The sequence below is a fragment of the Homalodisca vitripennis genome, chromosome 7 (assembly GCF_021130785.1).
Source record: "Homalodisca vitripennis isolate AUS2020 chromosome 7, UT_GWSS_2.1, whole genome shotgun sequence".
Lineage (NCBI taxonomy): Eukaryota > Metazoa > Arthropoda > Insecta > Hemiptera > Cicadellidae > Homalodisca > Homalodisca vitripennis.
Window position 1 is genome coordinate 56,942,866 of NC_060213.1, and position 19,720 is coordinate 56,962,585.

The 19,720-nt window shown below is 34.0% G+C and overlaps 1 protein-coding gene across 1 annotated transcript in view; it reads right to left on the reverse strand.

The window, feature by feature from the left end:
- Positions 1-8,460: 8,460 nt before the first annotated feature.
- Positions 8,461-19,720, reverse strand: part of LOC124365841 (ubiquilin-1) — a 38,176-nt gene continuing 26,916 nt past the window's right edge. The window contains exons 7-10 of the mRNA XM_046821895.1: positions 19,357-19,511; positions 11,299-11,455; positions 10,625-10,745; positions 8,461-10,017 (exon numbers count right to left, since the gene is read on the reverse strand). Of these exons, the coding sequence (XP_046677851.1) occupies positions 9,941-10,017; positions 10,625-10,745; positions 11,299-11,455; positions 19,357-19,511 (510 nt within the window). The 3' untranslated portion in view covers positions 8,461-9,940. The remainder of the gene's footprint in view (positions 10,018-10,624; positions 10,746-11,298; positions 11,456-19,356; positions 19,512-19,720) is intronic.

Here is a 19,720-nt window from a genome sequence, read left to right on the forward strand (position 1 = left end):
CACTGTCACACAGTATAGAATTTTTCTCTGCGGCATTTTTGTTTCATATTTAATTTTAATTACATTTCAAAATTAGGTTTTATAGAATGAAACAGATGAAGTATGAAAATTACAGTTTTTGACTTGTCATTTATTACAGAAATAATTTTTCAGTACCTGCCCTTAAATAATTACTTGTAACCATCTGCAGTAAGAAACTAGATTATAATTTTTTATCTTATGCACTATTAGGCGTACAGTGAATCATCTGCACAATGGAACAGCTACATAGACTTAACACTAAACAAAAATCCGTAGAATGGTACTCACAAAAATATCTCAAGGTTACGCCCATAAGTATTACTATTGCTTACGTGTAAAATATCCTCTATAGAATCATGCCTAACTATTTTTCATGATTAAAGGAATATATAGAAACATCAAATACATTTCACATGAGGCTACAACTTGAAGATACATTATTAGTTTATGAACTTAACACTGTGATAAAAAACTTATGGATGAGGCATTGGTAGCTAAGGATGAAGTATATTAATCCGCAAAGGTTTCTTCCTAACTAGTTAATGTAAAAAAATGTTTGGTCGACTTCTGTCCATCTTACTTCTAGCAGATATATCCCTCTGGTAAAGGATTATACCCTCGATTATATTACTTTTTCTAACGGTATCGATGATAATTAGTGTAATATTACGAGAATGAATAATAGAATTCATATTGGCAATTTCATATTAAGTGATATCAACTATTACATGTAAAATATTCCCACATATATGATTTGTTGCTCCTTTTATGAGTAACCCTATTTTCAAATGTGGATCATAAATCTTTTATTACCTACAGTACTTTAGGAAAGGAGGGATCGTGATTTTTAATTACTTTAGAACATCAGTTTCAAAAATCATGGAATGTCGCATTGAAATTAAAATTGGAATATTTTCCAATGACCATAATTTATTTCATCAGTATTATGCCATTTTTTTAAAGACATGAAGGAGATGTCTATGACGTACCAGTTATTCTAAAAAAATTCCGTACGAAGGGGCGGGTATCAGCTAGTAAACATTTAAAAACTTGAAACTCGTTATTTTTGCCTTAACATCGTTGCTCGTTATATATTGGCCGTCTACCAAATTATGAAATATACAGAGTGAAATCAACCTGCAAATATCGATTGTAGGACTGTAGGTCCACACATAATTTTGACGAAGCTGACGAAACCCGTCCGTGCACTACCGACCCTACTTTTCAAACTGATGTGGCCGTATCGAGTGGTTGAGTAATAATATCGATGTTATTCTCAGTTGTTATTCCTATATCAATACATAACTTATTATGTATAGTGAATTTGTTTGATGAAATTTCCTAAAAAATATAAGAAGAAATCAAACAATGTTTGAGTGTACAGGCCCAAGGTGTGGCATATTATACTCTCTAGGTAACGGATAATTTTACACGAGTAAAGAGAAAAGATAAAGTAAAACACGGTAATGATGTATGGACAAAAACTGAAAATCATCGCCTTTTTGTATGCAGTTAAAGAATATTTAACTATTGTGTGTTACATTAGTCAGACGTGCACTTCTAACCCCATGTATCTGGAAGTGTCAAACTTAAGGATGAACATTCTTACAATATTGTAAAAAGAAGAGTGAAATCTCAGTGAAGTCTTTAATAAAGCGTCTATAAAAAGGTAAAATTTAAAATTACACTTCAGCTTAGCTGTACTTTTATATTAAGGCTATTTATATCGGAAAGTGTAGAGAATTTTGTTACACTCTAATTTTCAATTCGTTGTAATTTTTATAACTGATTTGTAAACTAGGTAGTAAACAGATGTATAGAAGCATAAATATTACTTCATTAATAATAAAAAAAATACTATACAAATATACATAATATTTCATTTTGTATACAGTAAACTTTTATGTTTTTTAATGTTTTATTTTCCGGGTAGAACAAAATCTTCAAACCTCGGTTAGAACAAACTTAACAACTGCAACAAATAGCAATCTTTACTGGTACATTTAAGCATCTACGTTTAACACCGTAATCAATAGCATATCTACAAACTCCGTATAAATTTACAAGCCAAAAGTAGGTCTGAGGTCTTCCATTTAAAAACAAAATATTAAATAGACATATAATAACTACAAAGACATTTTTAATTTTTGGTCTAGGTAATCAACATGTATTAGAGTGTTTTTTTCTGACGTCTCAATCAAAAGAAACTTTGTTTAGAAATAATTAAGAATATTATGACCACAGTTCAGCAATGTAATGTTAAAATCACTTGATTAGAGCAGCTAAAATCAAAACAGCTGATTGTTGCAGCCCACATTCAGTCATATAATAAAGGCGGATATTGTTTGGTAATTGGTTTTAAAAAACAGTAATTGGTTTTTAAAAAACAAACTATCTCCCTTATTTCACAACCAATTTTTAAAACGTGGTATCGTTAGATTTTTTATTAAATTGTGTAATAATTTAGATCTTTTTTTACCATATATCGCTTTTAAGATATTTACGCTTAAAGATCTTTTAGAAATCACTATTTTGAAAATAAAGCTTGTAATAAATTTAAATTTTTGATTTTCCTTAAGGTTATAAAGGTATATACAAAATTTTAACCTAAACAATCCATCAAATATAAATAGTAAAGTAAAAAAGACAAAAACAAAACAAAATTGTGGCTATTAGAGTAATTATTGAGTTTTAGAAAGGTGAATATGATTGTTTTTGCCTTTGGTCCATGAATAATGTCTGAAAATATTGGTAGAGATTGTGGAACACTCTCTATAATAATTTATGTACAGAGTGTCCTGTAATTCTTAGGACAAGTCTATATACCGCAACTGCTCAGGTCATGGCAAACGCATTTCAGAATATGGAAATAGATCTTTGGTGCTTAGTTTCCTATCCGTCAGTCTGTATGTGTTTTTTATATACAAATTCGCTTTAATATCTTAAAACGAATAAACAAATCCTACCTAATTTGGATCAAATATTTGTGGTAATAAGGCCAGTTATAAACAATATTCATTAATACTTTCGAAATGGCGGCCATTAAATCTGATTAACTTTGAATGTCTTAAAATCCAGCAGGTATACAAGAATAAATCTGATCGTGGATTGTATCACAAATCTAATTACTCAAATACTATTTCAAACTAATAATAAATAACTCATTAAGAGCATTTTTACTGTAAAAAAATATGGTTCGTGAAAATAAATTAACATCAGCTTTAGAGTATCTTATCCCTATTTCTTTTATTTTTGTGATTTATTATGCAAAACATTTGAAATACATGTTTCAGGCCTATCTAAGGATAGAATAGAATCATATATTTCATGTTTAATGAATTTATTTGAATACCTGTTGTTTTAGGACATATTTATTTACGAAAATTTAGTCAAGCGACAATCAGATGTATTTCCAATAAAACCGCCTATCTTTGATTTTGTCATCTATAAAAGCATTATTGTTTGAATATTACTGTACGAATTTTCTTGTTCTTTATTATTCTTAATATTTAGCAGATAACCTAGTCACTTTATTTAGTTTTTTTCACATATATTGTGAATAAATTGAAGCTTTATGATAAATACAACAGTTTATTATTGTTAATTAAGACATTTGTTTTTGTCCTTCATTGTTCATAAAGGCGTTCATTGTTGATACATTTGCAATATCTCTAGTAGTTTTTAATTTATTAGAAAAAAAGTTGCTTGGCAACAGATATTAATGTTTTTCCTGTCCTTTAAATGAAGGGACTAAGATGTGAGCACGATTGGCATAAGATATTCTGGAGCTGCCGTTTACTCGATTTTTGTATTGTGACCTACTCGTTGAGATTTTCCAAGATATTCCATTTTTAACAACAAAAAAACGCACACTAACCGACAGAGGGGAAATTAAGCAATGTAGATCCATAATACTCAGTATATAAATGTATGTTTTGACAGCAATAACGCTTTTAAAATACGGTAGTATATTTATTGCTACGTGTTTTAACATTGTTTTCAACTTTTTTAAAAATTATAGTTGAACTAACTGATATGGATATAACTGAATGATATTTATTCTTGTAGATATAAAATAATATTTAAATTGTTTGTCAAGTGTGTTTGAATTATACTATTCAGTTTAAATAGTATAATTCAGTTTATGATGCGTCCTTAAAAATAATTGGCTCTTAGCCGTCGCAAAATTACAATTTCACGGTTCTAAATTTTCCCGCTTTTGACTGGTATTCGAAAAATTAAAATAAATAAATAATTGTTTTTAAAGTGGTTAATAGGTTGATATAATCTCTGACCATGTATATTTATTACACATGCCGGATTTACGCAATATCAGTTCCTCTGCGTTGTTCATACCATGATTTCAAATTAATTTTACTTTAACATAAACCTGTATTTGAATGCCTAGAACCTAGTTTTTTACTTAAGTATATTTGATGCATAGTATTTTTATAATTGGTAATGAGCTGTTTGTTTTTGAAATTTTAAGTAAACCACAGCAATGCAGTAAATATACTCATTGATATATATTAAATTTATATATATATATAAAATATAAATAATTATATATATATATATTATTTTATTTTATTGAAAAATAAATCGCAATATGGTTAAACGTTTATTACTATATTCCGTTGGAGTAATTATTCATCTCATCAATACGGCGCTGATTTAGCAGCCCCCAGATTCAAGGGGGTGCTAAATCAGCACATGAGCACGGTCAAGGCGCTGAATTAGGACCCCCCTATTCGAAGGGGGTGCTAAATCAGCACATGAACACGGTCGAGGCGCTGAATTAGGACCCCCGTATTCGAAGGGGGTGCTTATTCAGGGCCTGGACACGGCCACTGTGCTGATTTAGCACCCCCTTTCGTGCCGTCAAAATGACGTCAGTAGCGAGGGGGTGCTATGTCCAGGGGGTGCTAATTCAGGCGCACCTCTTACGTTACCGTTTGTCTAGTGTTCAACAGCCCAGGAACTTTTAATAGAGTCAAGAGTCAAACAATCTTTATTCATGATAATCATGTTACATGGAATAGTGTCAAAAATTAGTTTTAGAGTAAACAGTAAATTACATACAAAGAAATAACAATTTTTATACATTATTCAAAAAGATGTATAATATCAAAAAACTCCAAATAACTGTAAATTGGGTTGTTGGTAAGAAATGTTTTGGGCTTTAGTCTGAAGTGCTTTACAGACAACAGTCTTGTGTCAACAGGTATAAGATTGAAAAGCTTTACTGATACCACCTCAAAACTTTTTCGAGTTCTTGTGTATTTATGAAATACAATGAAGAGATCCTGTCTATGTCTGGTATTATGCACATGTATATCTTCAAAGTTTCCAATATTGCATCTGACATAACTTAAACAGTCAAGCACAAACATTTCTGGCAAGGTCAAAATTCCAAGTTCTTTGAAGATTGGCCTACAATGTGCTCTAGATTGGGCTCCTGTCATTACCCTTAATGCTCTCTTTTGAAGAACCAGTAGACGAATAGCAGTAGAATGGTTTCCCCAGAGAATGGTTCCATATGCCAAGTGGCTATGTATATGGGTATAGTATCAACCTATTAACCACTTTAAAAACAATTATTTATTTATTTTAATTTTTCGAATACCAGTCAAAAGCGGTTTATACGGTAAGCAAGGCCTGAATTGAGAAGGCGTGATAAAGGACTCTGAGAGTAAATATTCCGCTACAGATTTTCTTGACGAGCGAGCTAATGTGTGTCTCCCATCCCAAATTAGATTCAAGGTGCAGACCAAGGAACTTGACAGCTTCATAATGCATATTTCTAGTGTGATTTGATGTCCACCGTTTTAGCGTCATTGAGGCAGAGACTATTTGCTTCAGACCAATTTTGTATGATGTTCGATAATTCATCCAATCTCAAATTCAATGCCTTGCTACCCCTCTCACATACGGCAAGTGCTAAGTCATCAGCAAACTGGTAAGCTTCCACCGATTCACTCTAAATAGCATTGGGGAGGTCATTTGTATAAATTATGAATAACAGTGGTCCCAACACTGAGCCCTGTGGGACTCCATGCTCCATCAACTGAAAAGTAGATACATTGCCTTCCAAACAAACAGCCTGATAACGTTCATCGAGGTAAGATTTCACGAGTACAATACTTGAAATCCGTAGTGCTTTAATTTCTGCAGAAGAATTTTGTGAGAAACAATGTCAAAGGCTTTGTAAAATCATACATCCTTCCACCTACACTAAACTTGTTTTCTAAGCCTTCAGAGCATTTAAGAGTATATAATAAAACCGCGTCCACTGTACTGCGCTTTGCTCTAAAACCATACTGACACTTGGTGAATAGAGAGTGTGATTCAAAATAATGTAAAATTTGTCAATTTAATAAAACCTCAAATATTTTTGATAGGACAGTAATAATGCTTACAGGCCTAAAATTACTGTACTCTGACTTGCTGCCTTTTTTATGTACAGGCACAATCTTAGAGAATTTTAAACAGTCTGGAAATGTACCCACTTTAATGCACCTATTAAAGAGACAAGTCAATGGTTCGCAAATGTAGTAGGCAGCTTGTTTGATTATTAGAGAGTTCAGTCCATTTACATCCAGAGAACTACTATTTTTAAGACTTATTATTACACCATATACATCTTCTACTGTCACTTGAGTAAAGCTGAAATGGCTTGGTATATTGGTACTAAGAAAGGATGAAAAACATTTTCCGTTATATGGTATAGCATTGATGACGTAATTCACACTATAGACAAAAAAGTTGTTAAAACCTTCAGATGTTAGGCAAGGATCACTAAGAGTAAATCTGGCTTTAGTACTAATTTGAGTCAAGTCCTTCACAAGAGACAAAGTTGTTTTTGATTTATTTGATGAGCTTTCTATGAGATTTGAGTAGTAAGCACGTTAATACATGTAATACTTACAAAAAAATAAAAGTAATTTTGATTGACAAATAAAGTAAAATATGATAGACAAAAGTATGATATTTTGTTAAGTAACACATTTTTGCTAATCAGTTGTCGTCTGTAAATATACACAGCAAACTCGTGGCGAGGTATGTCATAAATAGAAAAATGACAGCAAAATAATCACACAATTTATAAGTTCACAATGAAAAATGTTGGTAAATACAAAGTGCCTCACCACTGGTGTTTTCTGTACCACAAGGGAGGCTTGATGTTTCAGAAAGGGGAATACAAACACAACTATGGTGCTGTAGGTTAAGTTAAGATGAGATTGAATTAAAAATTAACACCAGGGACTAATTTATTGCGGATGGTAATCAAAATTAGCTAACATTGTCTTCTACCTTCCTTTGTGGTAGCTAGGAAAGGGTAAAATAATTAACTAGTTCAACAATGAAAACAGGAAATAGCACTGGTGAATCACATTTCTTCTTTCTTGCTGGTCACTTCATTGAACTATAATTAAATAAATAAAAACTTTACTTAACAATAATAATAATATATTAATAGTTTCAGAACATTTATAATAATAGTGAATTGAAATGTGGTGATTGACAATATGAAAGAAAGATATAAATTAGGATGATTCAACAACTTTAACTAACATATTTAATGAACAATACACATGTATGTATTCAGTTCATACTAATTTGTGAAGGAAACAAGATTTCTTCAGGCATTTGCTATCATCCAGTGATACAAAAGATAAGTAACACTACATTTCGAGAACTGCAATCTGATCTCTTCTTCAGCTAAATAACTAACTTAACACATAATTTCAAACCTAACACCGACGATCTTGTCAAACAAGGTTACCGATCTTTTGTATGTTAGCATCAGTTTTTGATGACGATGGTCTGCTAATATCTGTGTCTTCACTTGTGTTTTCACGGCTATCTTTAAATAGTTTAAACCGCTCAAACACTAGTGTTTGTGATAAACAGTTGTCACAGTTCACTTGTAAAATTCCAAATATTTCACTTAGAGAATTTCTAGGTTAGAAATGTAATTTGATGTTTACACACTGTTCTTTCTGGATACTCATTTTTCCAACACAGAGAAAATTAACTGTTTATAACTGATGCTACAGGTAAAATAAGTACAGGAGCCAGACAAAACTAGAGAAGGAGTGGGAGGGGAAGTCACATCACCGACCATATATTCACCTTTATTGCGTTCATTCAGTGGCTCCGCCAATACTAATCCGGTTATTTTCTTGCCACACCTCTTACAGATATTAGTCAAAAATTACTCCTATAGTAATGGTAATTTTTATAACTTCAATATTAAATCATCTACGGCCATCTATTAGATTTATATCTGTTTGGCTCAGTTTGTACATCTTCCCATCCGACATAACATTTTATTCCAAATTTTATATTTAATCCGATGATCACCAACAAACACAGGGTGAGATTCACTTCTGCAAGGTCTAGTGTTTCTGAAGGTGGAAAGGGTAAAAGTCAAAATTGTAGCACAAAAAGAAAAATATTCCTTTAATTATGTAGATACACTCTATTTCCCATCATTCACACATAACATCATACTGTTCATTAGAATATTTATTACAATGTGTTGATAATAACACAGAGACGAAGAAGAAGAACAGTGAGAAAATTTGTGGCGTGGATAATTGGAATAGTAATACGTTTCAAAAACATTAGTGGCACTAACTGAACACGAATTAGTATATTCTCTATATATGTGATAAGAGATAACCTGTCTACAGGTTACAACAAACATTTTCAATATATTTTAACTCGCTATACAACCCACCTGGTGGGGATCACTTAATAAAGAGGGAAAAAGGTGTTTTTCATCTTTTGATTATACAATAGCTTTTATTTTTATAATTACAAGCTTATTTTCATGAAAACAATTAGGAATATTTGGTATATTAAGGCTAAACTTTTGTTACATAACCAGTACTCTGGTTGTAATGAACCTGTTACAGAAATTGTACAATAGTACTACTTTTTCAAGATCTTAACAAAAATATAAAGTAATGAAGAACAAAGCTTTCTTTCTCAATTCTTTCAAGTAAAGAAACCAACGTTTCAAAATATTCCAAGATAAAAAATAAAATTAATAATTGATTAAAAAAAAAACATAAAAAATATCTTACAGTAGTAAAATTATACCATTCTATTTCTAGATAATTTTTACCCAATAACAGAAGTTTAAATTCATATTTTTGGTCAATTAACACTTAATTGATTTTTTAATATTACAGTAAAATGTAATTTATTGTTACGTTATCAAAAACTTAAAATTTAAGCTTTAAAACTGTATGTAATATTTCAGTATTGTAAATTCTATGTGATTCAAAATTCACAATCCACACCACAGCCAAAGATACATAAAGGATAAGTTAGTGACAACGCTAATCCGCAAGCTCATCAACTACACTGATACATTGCTCGTAATAAAAATAAATAAAACCAATAAAGTAATGGAATAGATAGTAAAACTAGACAAACTCCACATAAAATAGATAACAATCGCATACTAACCCAAAACTAATATGAGACAAATTATGGGACATGTAAAATACAATAAAACATCAAATCAACAGGAAACATTATAACCGATGCCAAAACAACAACACTGTTCACACTTCAACACTATAGCATATTCAAGAAAGAGGACTTATAGGCAAAAAGTGTTACTATGAATTCTGAAAAGGGATAACATTGAAAGAGATTACAGGAAAAACATCTTGATCTCTGTATTTGTTCTCTATGAAATAAAACAAATCTTAAATAGAGACATGATAAAGTGACCCTTTTACAGCCAGTTTATTGTACATGTACTTAATCGGAAACATAAATAAAATTATAACTAGTGGAATAAATGAAGATAGACGATGTAACAGTAACACAAGTGTATAATTTGGATCAGCGTGTCTGAAGGTAACTAGAGCTGGGGGGAGGGAGGAAGAGAGGAATGTTAGCTGTGCGTCAGTTGACTGTTGGCCAGGAGCCTCTCTACTGCAGCGTTGATGTCTCCAAACGTGGCTATCAGAGCTGTAACAGAGTTGGAACGTGTCATAATTTGGATCAACATGACTTTGACTTTGGTCTTCCTTTAGTCTTATTAGGATTTATCCGTACAGGCCTGAAATTGTTACTAAAATCATTGGAGCTATTCAACAAAATATCATGAAATATAGGAGAAATTCAAGAAATACTTTAAAAAAAGTTCACTTCTGACTTCAGTACCTCATCTTTAAACTCAATCCATTAACGAATTGGAATATCTTTCAGTGACTATCACTTATCTCATAATTGTTTGGAATGCCATATAAAAATAATATGCTCATTGTGCTAGTTATTATTAATAATGATTATAAGATTTAGATTTTGACTTTACAACCAATATATTTTAGCAAATCACTTTAAAATGAGCCAGAATTCCGTGAAAAACAACAAGAATGTTAATCATATTGTTAAAATTTCTCTACGTAATTCCGTTTTCTTTACCTTCATTCACATAAATGATTAGGTACATTTCAATTCAATACTATATTCATATATGTTGAATGAAATGGTCCAATTTAATCAAGTTAACTTAAAAATTTAAATATTATGACGAAAGAAAATATGCGTAAGATTGAATGAAAGAATAACTGACCTTGCAGGTTAGCCTCCCGATTGACGAAGCCCATGGCAGTGAGCTGTTCCAGTTGGCTGCGGTACCTCTCCTCTGGCGGCTGTGAGGAGGCATTAGGCCCTTGTGCAGACATCTGTGATACCTATCAGTCCAAACATACAGCACTTAGTGTGAGATGGTAGATTTACACTATTTAGTTTTTTGATGTTTTACAAAAGAAAATAAATTAATATGGTTTAGCTCTAATATAAATGCAAACCACGAACACTGTCTAGCAGCAGATATATCCGCATTCACCCATAAAGGGATAATAATGTCAGATATTTACTGTCGTGTCAGGACATCGCTTTTACTAACGTACCACGTCTCTGACTTACATATGTTATATTGCTTACTGACTTAGCTAAGTGTATTATTTCAATTTCAATTAATTGTACCAGACTGCTTGAGTTCCAAATAAATATAACTAACGCTCAAGAATTGTACTTAATTTCGGAGTGCTTAACGCCTGGCAATGACTATAGTTCAAATATACAAATTATGTTTCATATTTATAACAAGAAGCAGACCTCCTAATGGATTCCTTACAGTAATCTTATGACAGCCTAAACCAAAAGTTCAAATTGTCTTTCAACAACAACGCTTAACAAGGTTGAAATTTCCTGTGTAATAAAATGACAAAACTGATCTCTCACCATTCTGGCCATGAACTGGGAGAATACATCCTGTTGTGGGGCTGTGGTGTTTGTGGGGGCTGCCGGGGTCGTGGGTGCGGGGCTAGACGCAGTTGTGGTGGGAGGGGCAGCCGCTGGAGGCACAGTGGGAGGAAATGTCTGTCCTAAAGTACCCATTCTGCAAAAGATAAGGGTAAGATTAGAAATAGTACAGTCCAAAAGATTAGTAATGGGCAGAATTTGTTCCTCAATAATTGAAAAAGAACACTTAGAATAGGGATTTTATTTTTGTTTATTGTTACTATAAATAATTTTGTTACTAATTAAAATTAATGTATATTTTTTGTATTCTCCAAATTGATTTATTATTAAAACAAATAGACTCCTCAACTCCTTACCATAGTAAATTTTCAAGAAAAATTGTTAAGAAGGAAATCACCTTAGTGTTAATGAATAACAGGACGCAATGCAACACAGATAAAGGCATCAGATTTTAATTAAAAGTAATATACAGGGTGGTTATAAATTATTGTACACATTTTAAGATTGAATAAATAAATAACCAATCAACTTAAAAACATGGAAATTGTTTTATTAAATAGCAAATTTAAAACAGTTTTATTACCAATGAAGGACAAAAAGATTACTGTTACTCATACTTTTACAAGGAAACTAAACTAATTCCACGTGCTCTCCGAGGTTTGCACGCAAAGTTTGTAGTCTAAATTCAACCTCACACCATGTGTTTGAGCATTGCTGGAGTTATGCTTCCAATAACCTCTCGAACTCTATTCTTGAGTTCCTCAATATCTTGAACTTTTTTGGCGAAGACTCTGTCCTTGACATAGCCCCACACAAAAAAAAAGTCTAAGGGTGTAATGTCTGGGGAACGTGGAGGCCAAGGAATTGGACCATCTCGTCCAATCCAACGACCAGGAAACGTGTCATTTAGGTAGTCACGTACTATCTTACCCCAGTGTGGAGGGGCACCATCTTGCTGCCAGTAAACATTTGGTTGTCTATGCTCAATTTGCGGTATTGCAAAAAGTTCAAGCATGTCGAGGTATACCTCTTTAGTGACTGTCGGTTCTGCGAAGAAAAAGGGTCCTATCACTTCATCTATAGCCAATGCACACCAAATGTTTATTTTAGGGCTGTCTCTTTCTTGTTCTCGAACATTATGAGGATTTTCAGTACCCCAAATCCTACAATTGTGTCTATTTACCTTACCAGAAACATGAAAGGTTGCTTCATCAGAAAAAATTACTTTTTTTAAGAAATTGCTTTCTCCAATGTTTATTGTTTGTTCTTCGAGGTCAAGTAATCTAACAGCAAAATCGTAGCGTCGAGGTTTATCATTAGGTTTTAGTTCATGTAATAACTGAATTTTGTATGGATGGAGCTTAAGGTGTTTGTGCAAAATTTTTAAGACCGTTGATCGAGGTAATCCTAATTCCAAACTTGCACGCCGAGTAGACTTACCAGGGCTCCTCGTAAACAATTCTCTTACTTGATCAACAATAGCTTCAGAAACTGGAGGTCTACCAGCACCTTTTCTATGTTGGACACTTCCCGTCTGTTCAAACTGCCTATACCAGCGTTTTATAGAATTGTTACTCTGAGGATTGCGGCCATACTCTAAACGAAACCTTCTTTGAACAGTTATTACAGATCTGCTTTCATGAAACCAAAGAACACACCTTGCTTTTTCTTGCACACTAGCCATTTTGATACTGAGGTTAGTACCAAGAACATCTCGAAGGTACATCAATGCTCGAAACCAACAAAAACTAAAAAGAATTCTAGCACGTGAAACTTGGGAAGCTGTCTTAAACAAGCAGGATGCAGACCAGGCATATACAGAACTTAACAAGACCATAAGTGAAGCACTCGATACAGCTTGTCCCATTGTAAACTCAAGAAGATCAAAGAGAAAAAATATCAATACAAACCAAGAACAAGAGCTTGAACTGATGAGGTTAAAAGGAGCATATACTGCAGCTCTAAATAAATCAATCCTGATGAGCACAGTGGAAAATAAAAAACAAGCCAACGACAGGAAAAAGTAATATGATCTCCTACTGAAGAACCTTAAAAAGGAAACTGCAATCCACTACATTGCCAATGCAGAGAACCAAACCAGAGCAGTCTGGCAAATAATAAACAATAACCGCTACAGCAATAAATCTCAAAACAATTATATAAAATCTATTGACATAGAAGGCTCAACAATAACAGACCCCCAAAAAATAGCTGAACACATGAATCACTTCTTTGCTAATGCTGCAGAACAAGTTCTATCAAACTCCCAACAAGCACCTTTAAAAATACCCCCCACAATCCATGAGAGTGAGTTTGTGTCTCTTGAAGAGGGCTTTAGACCAACAAATAGAATGGAGATAGACAAAACAATATCATTTTTAAAATCAAAACCATCTTCTGGGATAGATGAGGTCTCGTCAACGATCCTGAAACACTGCAAAACTGAAGTGATAACCCCGATAATTGACGTAATAAACAAATCTTTCCAACAAGGCATTTTTCCCTCTCAGCTTAAACACTTTTTAGTTTATCCAAAGTACAAGAAAGGACCCACCTCTCTGGCCAGCAACTACAGACCTATATCTCTCATATGTACCCTATCCAAAAATTTTTGAAAAAATAGTACTCAGTAGGTTGCTTACTCATCTAGAAAACAACAGTCTTCTAACCAACCGCCAACATGGCTTTAGGAGAGGCAAGTCCACCATTACAGCCATAATTGATTTAGTGGAAACTATCATTGATGCATCTGAAGAAGGGGCCACAACAACTGGTATCTTACTTGACTTTAGTAAAGCTTTTGACAGCCTGAGCCACAAACATCTCCTAGACAAACTGAAAGCTCTAGGAATAAGAGGAGTAGCACATCAGTGGTTCCAGAGCTACGTCAGTGGAAGAACACAAATGACTGAAATAACTCAAGTAGTCAACAATAGGTGTCAAAAATTTAGATCCACACAAGCACAGATAACAAGAGGAGTCCCACAGGGATCTGTGCTTGGCCCTGTACTATTTATTTTATACACTAATGACATCGTATCCACGCTACAGGACAACTGTGAAATATTCCTCTACGCTGACGACACTGCCCTCATTGTGTCGCACAAGAATGTTAAAGAGCTGGAAATTAAAGCCTACATTGCTGCCCGTATAGCCAAACAGTATAGTCAGGAAAATGACCTTGTTCTGAACGAAGAGAAGACACAGCAGCTTTTCTTTGGCCCACAAAGAAGGAGTGCCCTCGAGCTACCCAATGTCTCAACATATAAAGAGGCTAAATACCTTGGGATAACCCTAGACAGTGACCTCAATTGGAAACCCCATGTAGACCAACTGTGCAAAAAACTTAGCACTGCCCTATATGTAATTAAGCGACTCAAACAAATCAGCAACACAGAAACCTCAAGAACAGCTTACTTTGCACTATTTGAGTCCCAAATGCGCTATGGGCTGACTGTATGGGGGTTTTCATCTCTGCGAAATCTACACAGGGTACTGCTCCTTCAAAAAAAGGCAATAAGAATAATGGCTGAATTGGGTTTTCGGGACTCTTGTAGAGGGGTGTTTAAGAGACTGAAACTGCAGACAGTTGCCAACCTGTACATCGGTGTACCTATGCAGTTAACAAAGGACTCGTCCAATTCTTGGATACACATCCCTATAACACTAGGAACAGAGCTAACTACAGACTCCCAGCACATCACCTGACTGCCTATGAAAAAAAAAACCGTCCTATATCGGGGCTAGACTCTTCAACATCCTTCCACCAACGCTGAAAGAACAAAAAAGCAACAGGAACTTTAAAGAAGCTCTTCTTGACTGGCTGTTGGACAAGGAGTTCTACTCTGTTGAAGAATGCCTGCAGATAGGAAGACCTTCTCACTGATGACCACGCAACTCAAGTTTAAAAACTCTTGACGCCATGACTGTACTCCATGTTCATGTCAATAAAGATCATTTGTATTGTATTGTATTGTATAGTTTAGTCAACTGTAATTAACAGCTGGTGTGGAAAGATCCATTGTTGACCAGCTGACTATGTCACAACACAAGTCATTAAGAAGAATCATACCTTACACCCACAGTTTAAGTGACATTTTTACTTTCTTTTTACCCACAGTTTAAGTGACATTTTTACTTTCTTTTTATAACTACTTTTTATAATTATTGTAATGTGTACAATTATTAATTTTCAGTCAGTATATAAAACTGTTTTAAATTTACAATTTAATAAAACAATTCCCATGTTTTTAAGTTGATTGGTTATTTATTTATTCAATCTTAAAATGTGTACAATAATTTATAACCACCCTGTACAATAAGTAATCCTAATAATCTGGAAGCTGGAAAAAAAGCAGTTCACATTTTTTACAATTCCTGCAGAAACCTATTATCTTATGATGAAAATTATTACTTTGAAAACTAGGAACTAGTTTCTATTATTTTTAAACTGCACCATTTATACATGGGAACTTTTGTATATATGGGAAAATTCTATCAACACTGACTATATCAGGGGTCACCAATACTTTCAGCAATTGAAATAATACACTGTACTGTTACCACATTGTATAGATACCATATCAAGGAATAAATAAAACAAACGGGTTTCGGAACATTATTTTATTAAATAGTAAACAAACGTCATAAACAAAGGGAAGTACCATGGAGTGTTTTACAATGTTAATGAGAAAAATTCAATTTTTGGCCTTGAACTATATTTTATGTCCAAAGTTTTGATTATTGTGCAGACTATTGTTATTAAATCTTGGAGATGTTTGTTGGTAAGTGTGCTCTAGAATTATTGTTAATAACAATAACTTGTAATTTTTCACATTTGAAAATGCTGCATCACAAATGTTGACCCAAACAAAGTGAGAATTCTTCACAAGAAACTTTATGTTATAGTTGTTTCAAAACTGTATTTTCATGGAAATCAATCATTTCCATCTGAAGAGCAGCTTTATTACTTCCACAAATATTTGCAGCTTCATTGCTCCATTCATCAGCACAATCCAGAGAGTAAATATTATTGAAGATGTCAACGACATTCTACATTTTCCTAACATCTATGAATCTGTTTTCAAATTCAGATTTAAAATCTTTAATGAACAGGTTTTATTGGCCTTATCAGTAATGTCACATGAATAATCCATAACGAAGGCATAATAGTCAGATTTATTCAACTACCCTTTCACATTATAATGATTTTCTTCTGCCAAAACGTGTTTTTTGAGTGAGTACTCGCAGATAAGGGGATCCGTTGAACAGTTTCAACAACATCTTCTCAGTTATCAAACAAAACATTGCCTGCCTCGAGCATCCATTCCTTAACTATGCCAGCATCGGTGAATGGTTTCATATGGTTGGCAAGAATCCAAGGAATACGTAAAGAAGCCTCACCACATTTCTCCTGCTCAGTTATGGAACGACTCATTATTTGACAATACATAGGTTAACAATAAACTCGTAATTTTATATTCACGCGAGTTACTGCCAAGAGGGAAAGTTTTTCAACAAATGATTTGTGTTTGGTCTCATAATGTTGTTTTGTATTCGAGTTTTATAACACTAATGCAACTAAATATTACTAAATGTAAAGAATACATAATATTTCCAATATATTTTATAAGCGAGGCCTTTCGAAACAAAACAAAAATGTTTTGTGTGGAGTCGCCTGATGAGGAAACCTTTGGTTTCGAAAGGCCTTGCCCAAAAAATAAATACATTGGAAATGTCATGTATTCTTTACATTTAGTAATATTTATAAGTTTTTCCAATTGCTCCTAGAGTCTTCAACTAATGCAACTGTTTGTTGACAAATCAAGCATATCGGTACTGCTCCAACACAATTTGGCAGTGTGAAACAATAAAAATCAGTCCATTCTGGCAAAAACTGTCTATTTTTGACATCCATCTTTTTTTGTTCCATTGTAAAAAATATCAGGTACTTTAACTCTAAAGTATCTATCCAGGCAAACATATTTAGCACATGTGGTGTTGGCATCTGCCACTCAACATCAAAACAAAACATTTGACTGAAGGCGCGTGTGGTATCGGCGCGTATTCCCCCCTCCCAAACACAGTGCTACACCAATTACCCACCGCAACGACTGACAATCTTGTGCTCTGCACCGATCCATTGGCAAATAGACATCGGTAGGTTGCCTTTCCTATGGAAAATGGGGAAAAAATCAAATAACATACTCAAGTTACATATGCAAAATATTTGGAATTTGTAACACTGGTTTAATCACGCTCGAATGAATACTCTGAAAATGTATGTTGTATACACATGTGCATTAATCCTCTTGTTTCAATGTAAGGAACAGTTAAACCTTTGGGGTTGGGATTAAATTCTTATGACTGCCTCTCATATTGCCTAGCCACAATGCTTTTCTCTACCTTAAGGTCGATCAGGTCGTTGATGTATGACCACGTCCTGTCCCTCAGTTTGTCAGGCCACTGAGTGTGGCCCACTATATTGCGTAGTTATCTTATCCAGTTGTGGCTGGAGAGTGATGCAATCTCTCGGTCAAATAAGTAACTCCTCCTTATTCTGTTTGATATGATCTTGGCTCATGAGAACGGTCAGAATAAGGCTCAAAAGGGGATCGGTTTACCCATGAGGGTTCACTTCTGGTTGGTTTATACCTACCAGTTGAACCCACACAAAAATGGCAGAACAAATGTTTATGATGAAGAGAAAGGTGGACGTCTGAGCATTATGATATGATGATCTGGTCTCCAAAGTTGACGAAAATATTTGTGAAAATCACTGTTCACAATACTGAGCTTTCTCTATGTTTCCCACAAGTTTCATAGACTTTATTGTTTGAAATTGCTTCACAGAAACTAGACTACCACAAATTTTGTGCAAGATAGGTGCCAAAAGTGCTCAAAGATTACCATAAAGAACAACAAATGGGGGGCAGCAGATTTGACGTTTTGGGAGACCTGCCATAGTCATGGTGATGCACTACTGGATCGAATCGTAACAGGAGACAAAACCTGGGTGAAACATGTGAATTTCGAGACAAAACTACAGTCCACAGAGTGGGGGCACATAAGTTCCCCTAAAAAACCAAGAATATGACTGTAAATTTTGTGGGCGAAGAAGATCATTAATAATAGATCAAATAATAATACCCAGCAGGGGTGGTCACTTCTGGCTGGTTTATACCTTCCACTTGAACCTACACAGAGCACAGCAAAACCCATGTGTTACTTAAATCTTATGGCAATCTTATGGATGTCCAGGAACAGGGGCACATCACTAACCACAAATGTCGAGATTCTGGGGTGCAAGAGTAATTTATTTGATCTAGTCTACTGTGAGAGATGACTGTTGGAGTTGGTAGGGTTAGTTCCCTAATTGGAGAGGCTGATTTCCCTTTCTTCCAAGGGGACATGACTTGAGATTAGTGCCCTAAATTCTTCGTCATAGATCTTGACAGGAGGCGGCCCCTACCCCCCAAACTTACCTACCCAGAATATGCTGTTACTCTGGAAGCAGCGCAAAGGCCCTTATGGGTTTAGATGCAATTTCTAAACTTCTTGTCCAAAGAGAACAAAACCAAGGGGATTGGCCTTTTTTTAAAAAAAAAGAAAATATGGGAGCAAGTATATATTCTGGTGATACTAGAGACCTAATTATTAACCTTAAAGCTAATAAACTTTGTAAATTATTTAAGAATTTCATTTAAATCTCAATCCTTTAATGAACTGAAGGTCAAATACTACCATTTAAATCTGAGAAAAAGTGATGCACATGGTCTACGGAAGCGCTGAGTAGTGATGCAGAAAACAGACAGGCACCATGCGTGGCCTGGCAGCTGAGAGAATGACAACCTAAGACTATATCCAAACTGAGGGGAAAAAAGTTTTGGCCACATTTGAGGCCTCCAAAGAGTTAGAAACTTTAAAAAACAGAAGAAAATCCATACAATCTACTTGTAAAATTATTTAAAAAGAATTTAAATTAAAAAAACAAAATTTTACTTCTTCTCTAAGTGAGGAAACTGAGAGGCTACTCACGTGTTGGCCAGTCCTGGCACAGAGGTATACAACTGCTCAATGCCCTGCTGAATCTGTTGTACAGCCCTCAGTGCATCCGGATTGGTCATCAGTCCCTGTATATCTGGGTTCTGCATTTGCTGCAGCAATGTCGGCATCATTTCCCGAAATTGTGTCTGCAACACAAATCAAGCTAAATTTTCAGCCCTTGGGACTCATTTTGTTGGACAGTGTTACTATGTCTTATAAAGCAACATCTACATACACTTAAAATAAACAATAATATAAATAACCTAACTTGAGAGTTTTAGGCAAGAACAAATCTGTAAGTTTACTATTTTATTACATTTAAAACTATTATCATGTAGTAAAGTTCTAATACTTC